Consider the following 14,292-nt stretch of genomic DNA (forward strand, 5'->3'; position numbering starts at 1 on the left):
TTAAGAGGGGTGTGGTTAAGAATGTAAATCATTACTGACATCATCATCATAGAACTAGTAATCCAAAGGTAGAAAGAGATGCCTAGACTTTAAATTGAAATGGAATATTGAGTAGGGGGAGGGGCTTTCTATTAGCATATTGTTCAAATTGCAAATTAACATTAAGAGGGCTGTGGTTAAGTATGTAAATGATAACTGACATCATCATTAAAGTAGTGATCCATCTACTTGCTGACTATCGCTTTAAGTTTACATGAGATTGTGCTGTTTTCAAAATAGGGCGGAGCTACTGATTCCTATGTGTCAGCATAGTGTGCAGATTCAGCGAACAAGACTAACATCTTATGCTAATGATGGAGGGATGGTCACTAATGGGCGGAGCTTTCCCCTTTAAAAAAGCATTATACAACAGGAGAACCTCAATCTAAGTGTTTTTGCAGACTGTTTTTATCCAAGTCTGATTATAAAACATCAAATTAATTAATATTTACCACTTTAAGCTGGTTATATGGGCACTTTGTACCACACAATTGTACGTAAATCCCTTATAAAAGTGATTTTTGCATAATAGGTCCCCTTTAAAACTATAATGTTAACATAATGCTCATTAAACATCACTTGGTAAATGTCACCGGAGGGTTTATAATTGACTACACATCCAAATATGAACTCTGGTTTACAAAACCTGATACATAAAGACAAAGTGACATCCTTTGGAGCATTTCAGATAATAAATGAAATGCTACTGTGCAAGCTGGAATTTACCAGATGATTTGTGTGGTAGACAAATCAGACAAAAACTGCCAGCAGCGAGTCAAATCAGCACAGCCAATGACTAAATTAGTGAATGCATCATTGTGAAACACACATATATATATATATAGCATATCTAGATTAGGCTGGGTACCAATTTTTGTGAGCATCAGCCCCACAGTAATGTAATACTATGCATAATATACTGATTTACCGAGCAAATGTGTGTGCTAATGACTCTGAACAGGCAAGAAGTCCTTTCTTTTCTGTGTCCTCTCCATCCTTTAGTGCTTACAAATCAAATCATAATATGCATTTCCATTTCCGCACGATATTTATTCTGCCACTTTGTCACGCGTCCGTGACCCCCGCTATTTCAGACGGCTATTTACTTGCTCTCATTTGTCGATTTGGAGCAGCCCTCAGCATTATTGTTTAATATGACGGGGTTATTCACATTTCTCTCTGCTGGTTTCGTCAGGCAGGTTTTCAGAGTCTTTAGAAAATGTCGATGTTATTCTCCGCACAACAAAATGAGTGTCAAGGACAGCTGCTGCAGGTTAGCTAGCTACTTTTAGTGACTTTTTTTTGCTTTTGACTTGTGAAAATAGTTTTAAATAGTTTTGTTTTTCCAATCTGTCTTGTCTAGTTAATCGTCAGCTTGTGTTTATAGGTTAATGGAGGCATACAGAGTTAAAAAAACCCTATGTTTGGCACATTGGGAGACTTTAATGTTATTTGTCAATGCTGTTGATGTAAAAAAAAAAGATATCTGTAAATTAGCAGTTTTTTAGTGATTCATCTTTATTCATTTTCTTTTCGGCTTAGTCCCTTTATTAATCATGGGTCGCCACAGCAGAATGAACGTCCAACTTATCCAGTATATGTTTTACACAGTGGATGCCCTTTCAGCTGCAACCCATCACTGGGAAATGTTATTCATCTTTTAATTTTGAATTTCTCTTCATTTAGTTGTGTGTTTGAATTGCATTATGGGACCTTGATCTTTCTTTACACCAACTTTTAACCTTGAAAAGTGGTTAAAACTTGACATTTGTAATAGTTTAAAGTAGGGATGCACCAATACCGTTTTCTATCTGATTCGATGCCAAAATTCGGAGTTTTGACCGATACAGATCCAATCCTGATACCAAAATTTGGAGTATCGACCGAATACAGATCCGATCCCGATACCAAAATTATGTATATCGACCGATACAGATTCAATCCCCATACCAGGTTTAGAGTTTTGACCAGTACAGATCCAATACCAAAATTTGGAGTATTGACCAATACAGATCCAATCCCGATACCAAAATTCAGAGCATCGACCTATACTCATTCAAACCGATACCAAAATTCAGGGTATCAACCGATACAGATCCTATCCTGATACCAAAATTTAGAGGTTTGACCGATACAAATCCGGTACCAAAATTTGGAGAGTCGACCGGTACAGATCCGATCCCGATACCAGGTTTACAGTTTTGACCAATACAGATCCAATACCAAAATTTGGAGTATTGACCGATACAGGTCCAATCCCGATACCAAAATTCAGAGTATCGACCGATATTGATTCGGATACCAAATTTTGGAGTATCAACCAATACAGATCCCATCCCGATACCAAAATTTGGAGTATCAACCGATACAGATCCCATCCTGATACCCAAATTCAGAGTATCAACCCATACCGTTCCGATCCTGATTCCAAAATTCGGAGTATCAACCGATACAGATCTGATACCAAAATTCAGAGTACTGACCAATACAAATCCAATCCTGATACTAAAATTCGAAGTATTGACCGATAAAGATCTGATCTCGATACCAAAATTGGGAGTATCGACCAATTTAGATCCGATTCCGATACCAAAATTCTGAGTTTTGACCGATATAGATCCGATACCAAAATTTGAAGAATCAACCGGTACAGATCCGATCCCCGATACCAAGTTTTGTGTTTTGACCAATACAGGTCCAATATCAAAATTCTGAGTATCGACCAACACAGAATCAACCACGATACCAAAATTCGGAGTATCGGCCGATACTGATCTGATACCAAAATTCAAAGTATCAACCGATACCGATCCAGTACCGAAATTTGGAGTATCAACCGATACAGATCTGATAACAAAATTCGAAGTATTGACCAATACAGATCCGATCCCGATACCAAAATTCAGAGTGTCAACCGATATAGATGAGATGCCGATACCAAAATTCAGAGTATCGACCGATACAGATCCGATCCCGATACTGTACCGTTATTTTTATACATACAGTTTGTATAGTTCTACCATTAAAAACATTATTGAATAAATTTAGGTGCAATTAGTCCAACGTATTTATTTCTTTATTTTTATTGTTTATTTTTCACGGACTTGTGCGGGAAACCAGAGCTGACCGATCTGCTTCAGACCTTCTATGGAATATACACAATTATGTAGACTAATTACCTCTGACAAACACCCAAACGCTGCAGTGCCCTTAAATTTTCTCCATAACTTGCGTCAGAGCTGCAGCAATGGTTTGTCAGCTTGTCATCCTCTGAGAAAACTATTGGCGGTTGTCTATCAAGCCCCTCAACATCATCCACCCTCCCAGGCTGCGTTGACCGGTCCGCAGTGATAAAAAGGTAGAATAGAGATCATTGAGTTAGTTGATTTTCTTGTCGACAGTAAAAATTGCTTTGACACGAATGACAAAAATAAATGCAAACAATAAACGCAGGGCTTCAGAAGACTATTGGCATATCTTCATGCCGTTGTCATCTGATTTTCAACTTGTTTTTGGGCACGCCACTGGTGTTTGGCTCAGTGATTGCATGTGTGTAGGCATGTACTTGTGTTTCTTTGTCTTCTTCCTTAAGTGGTAGTCAGTGCGGACGACCCATTAAATTGTATGGTAACAAGTTATGAAAGTTGGCACACACTTAGAAGACTTTCTCAACGTAATGCATAGCAAATGTGCCATCTCTCCTCCAAAAACCTTGCAGCAGCACCGACAGTTCAGATTATACATATTCCTGCATTAATCTTTTAAAGCGCGTGTGTGCAGCACCGCATAAATCTTTCAGACACGGCAACAGAAAACATCTCTTCATATTTTGGTCAGTAATATCATGCCCTTCTTCTCCCACACAGTCATAAGCGTGCCTTCATGAGTAGGGAGAAATATAAGCAATATTGTTACCAAGTATTGCAATATTGATATTTCGTACGATATTTTATTTCCCTTGAAAAATGCTAGTTTTATTTTTAAATTATTTCATTATTTAATGATATTAAAATAAACAGGAAAAAGACATGCTTGAGATCTATTCAGTTGTAATCCAATCGAATTGTAAAGTGTCGAGGTGCAAACATTTACAGCCCTATCATACAACCGGCACAATACGGCTCAAGACTTGTTTAGCACAATTTGTTCCTATTTTTAGTCCAGCGCAACTCTAATTTTCACATTTTGCACCACGTTTTTTAAATATCAAATGCATTTGCGCCACTTTATGGACTTGTGTGTGTTGGTCTATAAAGGCCAATTTTGGCCAATACAGGTCCGATACCAAATTTCAGAGTATCGACCGATACGATCCGATCCCGATACCAAAATTCTGAGTATCGACCGATACGATCAGATCCCGATACCAAACCTCTGAGTTTTGACCGATACAGATCCGATCCCAATACCAAAATTCTGAGTATCGACCGATACGATCCGATCCCGATACCAAAATTCATAGTTTTGACTGATACAGATCCAATAACAAATTTCAGAGTATCGACCGGTATAGATTCGATCCCGATACCAAAATTCTGAGAATCGACCGATACGATCTGATCCCAATACTGTGCCTTTTTTTTAACATAGTTTCTATAGTTCTTGTGATAAACTCAAATAAGGTGTGAAGCACCAAAAGCGACCCATATTAAAATGAATTTGAATACTATTTTGGTTATTGTTGCTATCCATGAATTTTCCATGTATTTTCTTGGTTATTATGACCCTCCGACAATCTCTTTCAGCTAAAATAATGCTTAAATGAGTTTATTTATAAACCAATTTCGAGAGGATCACGTGCTTATGATTGCTTGCGGCTGGTCCCGCATTATCCAATTTATGATTGACCAATCAGACGATTGCTAAGCCACTACAAATACCCAAGCCATCTTCATTTTCAAGAATCCCCCCATCCACCCCTACTCCTCCTCCTTTTCTAGATGGGTGCCACAGTGGCCTAGTAGTTAGCACTGTTGCCTCACAGCAAGAACGTCACTGGTTCTAGTCCTTACCAAGCCAGCCAATGTATCTGTGTGGAGTTTACACGTCCTCCCTGTGCTCAAGTGGGTTTCCCCCGGGTTTCCTCCCTCTATCCAAAAGCATGCAACTTAAGTTATTGACTAATCCAAATCAGCATCATAGACATGCTCATAGTAAGTAGTTATCTGTTAAGAGCAATCCCTATCTGTTCATTAGCTTCTACAGCAGGGGAGTTCTCCAGATCTACCTGAGCTCAAACTCTCCTCTCGCCTCCAAACGGGAGGGAGCCCCGGGCTTGAGGATCTTAAGAGCTCAGGGCTCCTCTCCTGGGACAGCATGCCAAACAAGCTTTATAATCAGTCATCAGCTAAGGGTGAACTCTTGAAATTGCAGTATTTGAATCTTATAGTTAAATAGTAGACTAAATGAGGCCATAGCCACAAAAAAGGTCCACTTTTTGAGAAAATGCAATATTTTAATTTCATCATTAAACAGTAAAAAAAATAATAAAAATAAATAAATAAATAAACAAATTTTTGAGGACAAAAAAAAACAATCAGCCTTTTCACCAGGCTGGCTACGGGCCTGTGGTGCATGTACTATTATCCCGATAATGATACTTTTTGTGATATATCATGCAGTTCTATCATAAGTGTGATGATGGGATGCGAACCGAATCAACATGTCATATTTTCTGCACTGGATAAAGGCACAGACGCCTCATTTCTTCACCTGGTGTCATGTAATGTGGTCCGCTGGGAATTTCGGCAGGTTTTGCTGACCATATTGAGACTCGTGCTGATGCAAGTTAAAAATAATGTTGTCACATTACCGCAGTAGCTGAAGGGATAAAACATGCTAAAAGTGCAGTCTGTAATTTTAGAAGTGACACCAAGCCAAAATATTACTTCATGCTGGTAAACGACTCGCAGGCTGCAAATCAAAACGAGTGTGAATATTCAGTTTTTAATATATGTCTGGCATCATAGTGGACAAGACACTGCAGGCTACAACACTTCAGCTGCCAATATTGACATTTCTTTCTGTCAGTTTTGAGATTTTGTCTTTGTCTTAGTTTAATGTAAGGAAAGCATTCATAATTTACTGTTAAGTTTTGCTCGTAAGTGATGCACTTTATCAGTTTGTGTCTGCAGATTTCAATTACAAGACATTTCTTAAAGGCTGTTTTCTGAATATGTGTGTTTTTCTAGCCATTGATCTCCTCCACTTACACCAAACTAACATTGTTTTATTCATATGTGTGTTCTGAAGACTTTTACTGAGGGATATGTTCCTATATATATAGTTTGCTTGATTTTATAATGCATTTATAAATATATGTGGCTGGTTGGGGGTGACACGGTGGCTCAGTGGTTAGCACTGTCACCTCACAGCAAGAAGGTCACTGGTTCGAGTTCTGGCTGGGTCAGTTGCCTTTTCTGTGTGGAGTTTGCATGTTCTCCCCGTGTACTACTAATAATAAAATAATAATAAAATAATAATAATATAATACTAATACTAATAAAATATTAATAATAATAATAATAATAATAATAATAATAATAAAATTATAATAAAATAATTATAATAATAATAAAAAATAATGAAATAATGATAATAATAAACTAAATAAATAAACATAAAATACTACTACTACCACCACTACTACTAATACTTCTAATAATAATAATAATAATAATAATCTAAAAATAATAACAATAATAATAATAATAAAAAATAATAATGAAATAATGATAATAATAACCTAAATAAATAAACATAAAATAATACTGCTACCACTACTAGTACTACTACTTCTATAATAATAATAATAATAATAATAATAATAATAATAATATAATGCTACTACTAATAAAATAATAATAATATTAAAATAATAAAATAATAATTGTAATAATAAAATAATTATAATGAAATAATAATAATAATTATTATAATAAAATAATAATAATAATGATAATAACAAAAATAAAAGAATTCTACTACCACTACTACTTCTAATAATAATAATAATTTAAAAAAAATAATAATTCAATATTTCTACTAAAAATTTTTTAATAATAATAATAAAAAAAATAAAAAAAATATTAATAATAATTAAATAATAATTAAAAAAATGAAATCCCTTTTCACATGACTGTTATGACACGCATAAAGATCTTTGTCATTTTAAATCTTGAAAGTTTTTAATAATTAAAATTTTTATATATGTTGTTTTATTTACATGCATTTTTGTTTATATTATATCATATCAAAATTACAATAAATGAACTCCTGTGTGTGTGTGTGAGGTGTGTGTATTACAGTGTGTATGAGTGCAGGAAAGTATTTCTGACATTATTCTCTCTTCTGGCTGCCGTTATCAGTCTCAGAAATTGTGAGTCTCACACTATTACTTTTCTTTTTCTGAATCTCTCAATAGCACCAGTGCAGAGTTTTTCTTGTGTTATTTCAGCAAATAGGATTGTAACTCTCCCATTCACTGCGCTCTGAGTTTACCAACTATGATGACGACAATGCTGAGAAGTGACACGCGACAAGTGATATGTGTCCATAGTTTTAATGTGCGCTTGTTTTTTTCAGGGTTCAGTCGTGCAGCGCTGCCGTTTGGTCTGGTGCGCAGAGAGTTATCATGTGAGGGCTATCCAATCGACCTGCGCTGCCCGGGAAGTGATGTCATCATGATCGAAACCGCAAACTACGGACGCACCGACAACAAGATATGCGATGCTGACCCCTTCCAGATGGACAACATCAACTGCTACCTCCCGGATGCCTATAAAATCGTGTCTCAAAGGTAAATATATAGTGATTTTATTGCATTTCCAAAAATGATTGAGGCCATGACCATGTGTTCTGCGATATAAACTACCTGGCAAAAGTCTTGTGGTGGATCTCAGTTGTAAGAGCAATTTGTGGAAGAATTGAGACCAATTGTGGATGAATTGACTTCCTGGTTTGATAGATTTTCAATCAAGTTGAATGTAAATAAAACAAAAGACATGGCGATAGATTACAGGACAGCATCTCCTACCCCCAGCATAAAAAATAGCAAAGGTTAATTCATTAAAACTGTGGACACATAAATATCTAGGGGTCGTTATTGCCAATATGTTGACATTTCAACCGAACACCCAGGCGCTCTGTATAAAAGTCCAACAAAGACTAAAGGAAACTTTCAGGTTTCAGGTGTGTACTTCTATGATGGCTAAACAATTTACTGAATCTGTTTTATCTGTCTGCATTGTAGCTTGGTACGGTAATCTGAGTGTGTCAAACAAGATCAGGTTGAGTAGCTTGGTGAAGGAGGCAGGCAAGATCATCGATTTTACCCAAACTGGTCTATTGGTAATTTACCATACTGGTGTTTTAAAGAGAGCTCAGGGTTTCCTATGCACCCTGGATCACCCATTGTACTCTGTGTTTCAGCTGTTGCCATCAGGAGTTCCTATTTGCAGGAGAAATAGAGCTAGACATTATTTTATAGTGGTGGCAATTAGTTAAACTCCGCAGACCCTGTACCGTGTCAGTGACGTCATCGACTTTCGCTTTCAGATTTAAAGGGCTAGCATTGCACCAGACCCCCGTAAGTGGTTTCGTTTGAAAGTGTAGAATCTATATATTCTGCACATATGCATCACTTTAGTTTTTATTCCACTGTACAAAAGTTATTTACACTTCAATACACAGTATTTCGCACACCCGAGCTGGGTATTGAACATTGGTTCATTTTCATATTTTTCATGTTACACATGTACAAGTTATAGCTCAAATGAAAGCTCTTGCCGGTGCTCATACGGTTCTAGCATTCTTTTTACTGAATTATATTCACATATCAAACAGTTGCTGAATGAATCTCAGTGTTTCCATGGCGCAGAAGTGAAAACAAAACATTTATGATCAATAAGCAGCCCCAGATAGCACAGACAGCTGTCATCTCTCACCTTATGCTGTGTGCTTCAGGGCCATTCCTGCTCTGTTTTTGAGGTGATGTGCATAAGTAATCCTTTTATATGTCTGACGTGGTCCAAACACAGTGAATTATGTTTGATCAAACAGAAGAATAGTGAAATATGAACACAATGATGATCCCTGTGGCTTGTACAGCACCTCTCATCAGTTGGAATACAATAACTTTTGTATAGATTACGGTAGAGACATTTTCCTGGTTTCCTATGATTACAGACATGTGCAGGAACCACCAACATTAATTACAGCACGCTAGACCACACACAACCTAAAAGATACACTTTCAAATTTGAGTTCATAAAAAAAAAAAATACAAGAAGCGCCTCTTTTATTAGGTGTTTATTACAACACAGACAACATCTACAGATATTTTAAACACTTTCAATAGTGTTTAATGAAAATTCAAAGGGTTTTCTTTAAAATGAAACCAAATTTTATGCATGTGGATTTGGGAAGCTTTTAAATTTGAATAGGCAAAATCCAGGCGGAAATCCCCAAATAACAGCAGAGTTTAATGCTTAAATGAGTCCAGGGGGAGGGAGATGCACCTATAACATGATGTGTTGTATGTTGTGTGGTAATATTTTGTTATTGTGTACATGAAGCTTCGCTTGTGCTATGGCACCTTGCTGCAGTTTTAGTTTCCCTAAACGGGATAATAAAGTTGAGAGTGAGTCAGCAAATAATAACTCGACTTCTAGTTGATCATTTGGAGAAGTGTCAGAAGGTGGATTTCTCTGCTGAATCATCTGTTGATCTGCATCCCAATCATCACCAATACTGCAGAAGACCTACTGGAACCAGCATAGATCAAAATTCCCAGAAAAATCAGTCAAGTTTGGTGAAGGAGAAATCATGGTTTGGGGTTACATTCAGTATTGGGGTGTGTAAGAGATCTGCAGAGTGGATGATCAACAGCAACAGTCTAAGGGATCAAGACATCTGTGCTGCCCATTACATTACAAACCACAGGAGAGCGACGATTGACTACACTGCAGATGCCTGCGATGACTAGTGCAGACCTGCACATTACATTATCAATGATGAAATGATCTATAGTGCAGGCCTACTTCAGTGTAAAAAATACGAAAAATAAATACAAAATAAATTAAGATATCATTGTTGTTGAACGTCCGCCTCACACCCTATCTCAAGTTCATTATCCCGCTCGTCCTCCGGAGAGAATGGGTCGAAGTCTTCAATAAATAAGCAGCACCTGTGTTAGTCCACTTTAATTTGTCCAAAGCTCATTAGGCTTTGACAAGTTCCATTCTGTCTTTTTTTTTTGCCAGCGCTTGACAAATTAGTTTGGGATCAGAGGGAATACAAAGGACTTTTTTTTCCCGTCCATGATTAAACCGCGAGCGTTTGCTTTCAGGATGCTCTAAAATTAGAGCTTAATTCTGAAGCTTTACATTTCTGGAGCATTTCTGAAAAGCGAGGATGTCTTGAGCATGTCCAGAAGTAAATGTCGGCTCTTTATCGGAATCAGAGTCAGAATGAAGTTTAAGGCAGGTCAGGATACAAACAGTACATACAGTTGAAGTCAGAATTATTAGACCGCTTGTTTATTTTTCCCCGACTTCTGTTTAACGAAAAGATGTTTTCATCACATTTCTAATCATAATAGTTTTAATATCTCATCTCTAATCACTGATTTATTTTATCTTTGCCATGATGACCACATAATATTAGACTTAAAGTGACATTTAAAGGGTCATGAAACCCCCTTGTTTCAGCAGGGTGTTTTCACACCTCTACTTTGGAAAGAGTCAGGAAGGTGGGCGTGTCCAGCTCTGTTTAGGGAGGAGTGTCAGAGGAGGGGAAGAGGGAAGGTCCTTTAAAAATTTGCATAAAAATGGAAGTGTCGGTTTGGGCACGCAAGGCAAAACAAACACACAGACGCAGAGGAGAAAGACAGTGACTGTGTTTAAATGGACATCTGTAGTCGAATTATTTGCCAAATTATTAAATGGTGGACTTTAACTGCAGTTTGGCTCTTTCATTCAGGAATTTCATTCATGCCCATGAGGTGGGCCTCAAAGTGAGAAAGGTTGAGAACCCCTGCTTTAAATGTCACTTTAAGCTGAATATCTAGTCAAATATTATGTGCTGTCATCATGGCGAGAAAAGAAATCAGTTATTATAAATGACTTATATTAAGTAATGTTATATGAACAAATTTTGGTGTTTAAACAATTCGATACGTCATTGACAATCATTCTATTATCCAATCAGTGTTAAACCAAACCTCTATAAATACTAAAAGCTGTCCTACCTGCATTATCTCACGACTTAATCATCCCTCCACCACGCCAACACCTCGCCTTTATCTACCCGGGGGGAGCGTTCTGGAGCCGGGCTAGACACTTCTAAGCTCGAACCCCAACTTCTTTCAATTCCCTGATTAAGGGAATAACACCAATTGGGGTGTCTTCTTTGAGCTCAGAGCCCTCTCCCTGGACAGCACGCCAAATACGCTTTATTTTTTACATTTTTTAAAATGATATTTTAATTTTTTTTAGCATAAGAAACTAATCAATAACATAAACGGAACAACAAAAATAAATAAATAAACAGATAGATAAATAAATAAATAAATAGATAGATAGATAGATAGATAGATAGATAGATAGATAGATAGATAGATAGATAGATAGATAGATAGATAGATAGATAGATAGATAGATAGAGAGATAAATAAATAGATACATAAATAAATAGATACATAAATAAATAGATAAATAAATAAATAAATAGATAGATAAATAGATAAATAAATAATTAATTAGATAGATAAATAAATAAATAAATAAATAAATAAATAAGTAAATAAATGAATAGATAAATAAATAAATAAATAAATAAATAAATAAATAAATAAATAAGGGTACAAAGGCCATTTCAAAATACACAAATAGTCAGACACAACATAATACAACATTAACCAGAAAGCATAAGGAAATAAATAGAATTAAATATAAAACAATAATAATTTACAGAGAAATGTGTAGGCTTCACAACTTACTCCAAACCAATCCCACCTATAAAGAGTTACAAGTCAGCATTACTAATTTAAAACATAACTGGGTTCCAGATTTTAAAAAATATGTTTAGTTTGTTTGTCATCCCATATCGCATTTCCTCCATGGGCAACACGTAACTTAACCCACCAATCGGAGTTTCGAACCCAATCCAAAGTGTGAACTCGTGAAAACTATTATGCGCAGAAATGTGTTGAAACCGAAATTGGGGAAATAAATATTCAGGAGGGCTAACAATTCTGATCTATCTAGATGGTTTGTATGCATGTTGACTTTCTCTAACTGTACAAATAAGAAATGAAAATATTTATATCAAAGTATTATATTGGTGACAGCTCCTAGTGGCTCTCTGTCTTGTTTGATTAAATGTGTGAACGCCCACACACACACACACACATCAGCTTCCGCAGTCAAGTATATCTGAAGCAAACCAGATATTGTGGCTGCTTTGATAATGCGTGCACATAACAAACACGAGTACAAAGGATTATGCTAAATTTCCTCGAAAATGCCATCTTACATGCTGAATGAGGAGCTTTATTTACATTCGAGCTGGGCAGCTAGATTGTGATATTGAGTATTAGGCTTTTAGGTTTATGTTTGTACATTTGCACAGCCTTATAAAACCACATTGCAACTTGAAAGGGAAACAAGCAGCTTTGTAAGCCTGAAAAAAGCTCATAAAAATCAACGGACCTGGCTGGCTGAGTTTGCAAGTTCTCCCCATGTTGGTGTGGGTTTCCTCCGGGTGCTCCGGTTTGCCCCACAGTCCAAACACATGCGCTATAGGGGAACTGATGAACTACATTGTCCTAAATTGTCTGTAGTGAATGAGTGTGTATGTGAATGAGTGTGTATGTGAATGAGTGTGTATGGGTGTTTTCTAGTACTGGGTTTCAGCTGGTAGGGCATCCGCTGCATAAAACATATGCTGGATAAGTTTGCGATTCATTCCGCTGGCACAATCCCTGATCAGTAAAGAGACTAAGCCGAAAAGAAAATGAATGAATGAATAAAAAAATCAATGGAAGTGAATGAGTCCGGGAGTCTCAACACATTTAAAGGGATAGTGGATCTAAAAAATGAAAATTCTGTCATTATTAACTCACACGGGACTTGTTCAAAACTAGTTTGAGTCTTTTTTTTTTTATCTGTCGAACACAAATGAAGATATTTCAAAGAATGTTGGAAACCGGTAACCGTTGACTTTCATAGTAGGAAAAACATATATGGAAGTCAATGGTTACCAGTTTCTAATATTCTTTAGTAAATCTTTTGTGTTTAAAATGGTTTTAAACAACTCAAGTGTAAGTAAATAATGACAGAATTTTTATTTAAATGTGTTGAGACCCCCGGTCTCATTCACTTCCATTGATTTTCGTTGTTGTTGTTGTCAAACAAAGCAGCTTGTTATCCTTTTTAATTTTGCAAAGTGATATGTCCTTATATTGTTTTCAGTTTAAAGAAACATTCCACTTTATTTTTGACAAAAACCTCATTTTACAGATCCTTATGAATCCATTTAGCCAATCTCTGGGTCTAACAGGGGCATTTTTTAGCTTAGCTTAGCATAGATCATTGAATCGGATTAGACCATTAGCATTTTGCTCAAAATTAATAAATAAATAAGAGATCAGATCATTTTCATATTTAAAGCCTGACTCTCCTGTAATCACATTGTGTGTTAAGACATTGTGTATTAAGAAGCTGCTATTCTATTGGCTAGGAACAGGCGTAATAATCAAAGAAGCATGGCTTCAGCAGATGCTTCAGCCATGGTACAGCAGTAAATAAACAAAAGTTGTTGTCCTCATGCTGCCCCCTAGTGTTCATTTGACCCAGAAATGACAGTCAAACGTATTTATAAGTAAATTTAAGCGGTTTCCACTAAGTCTTTGTTCCAAATTTCTAGAATTGTGTCTGCTTCAGCCATGGTGCTGCAGTAATTGAACATAATGTGTTGTACTCGTACCGCCCCCCCTAGTGTTCGTTTTACCCAGAAACGACAGTCAAATGTACTTACAACTTTTATTTCCCGGTTTTGACTGAGCCTTTTTTGCACATTTCTAGAATTGCGTCTGCTTTAGCCATGGTACGGCATTAAATAAACAAAGTTTGTTGTCCTCCTACTGCCCCCTAGTGTTCATTGGACTCACAAATGACAGTCAAACGTATTTATAAGTATGTTTAAGCTGTTTTCACTGAGCCTTTGTTGCAAATTTCTATCATTGTGTCTGCT

The 14,292-nt window shown here is 36.3% G+C and overlaps 1 protein-coding gene across 7 annotated transcripts in view; it reads left to right on the forward strand.

Moving 5' to 3' along the window:
* Positions 1 to 14,292, forward strand: part of adgrl2b.1 (adhesion G protein-coupled receptor L2b, tandem duplicate 1) — a 235,089-nt gene that overhangs the window by 87,169 nt on the left and 133,628 nt on the right. For all 7 annotated transcript variants that reach the window (NM_001366847.1, NM_001366848.1, XM_087238746.1 and 4 more), the window contains 1 exon segment: positions 7,624 to 7,837. In NM_001366847.1, coding sequence (NP_001353776.1) covers positions 7,624 to 7,837 — 214 coding nt within the window.

Source organism: Danio rerio, chromosome 2 (genome assembly GCF_052040795.2).
Source record: "Danio rerio strain M-AB ecotype USA chromosome 2, GRCz13ab, whole genome shotgun sequence".
Taxonomy (NCBI): domain Eukaryota; kingdom Metazoa; phylum Chordata; class Actinopteri; order Cypriniformes; family Danionidae; genus Danio; species Danio rerio.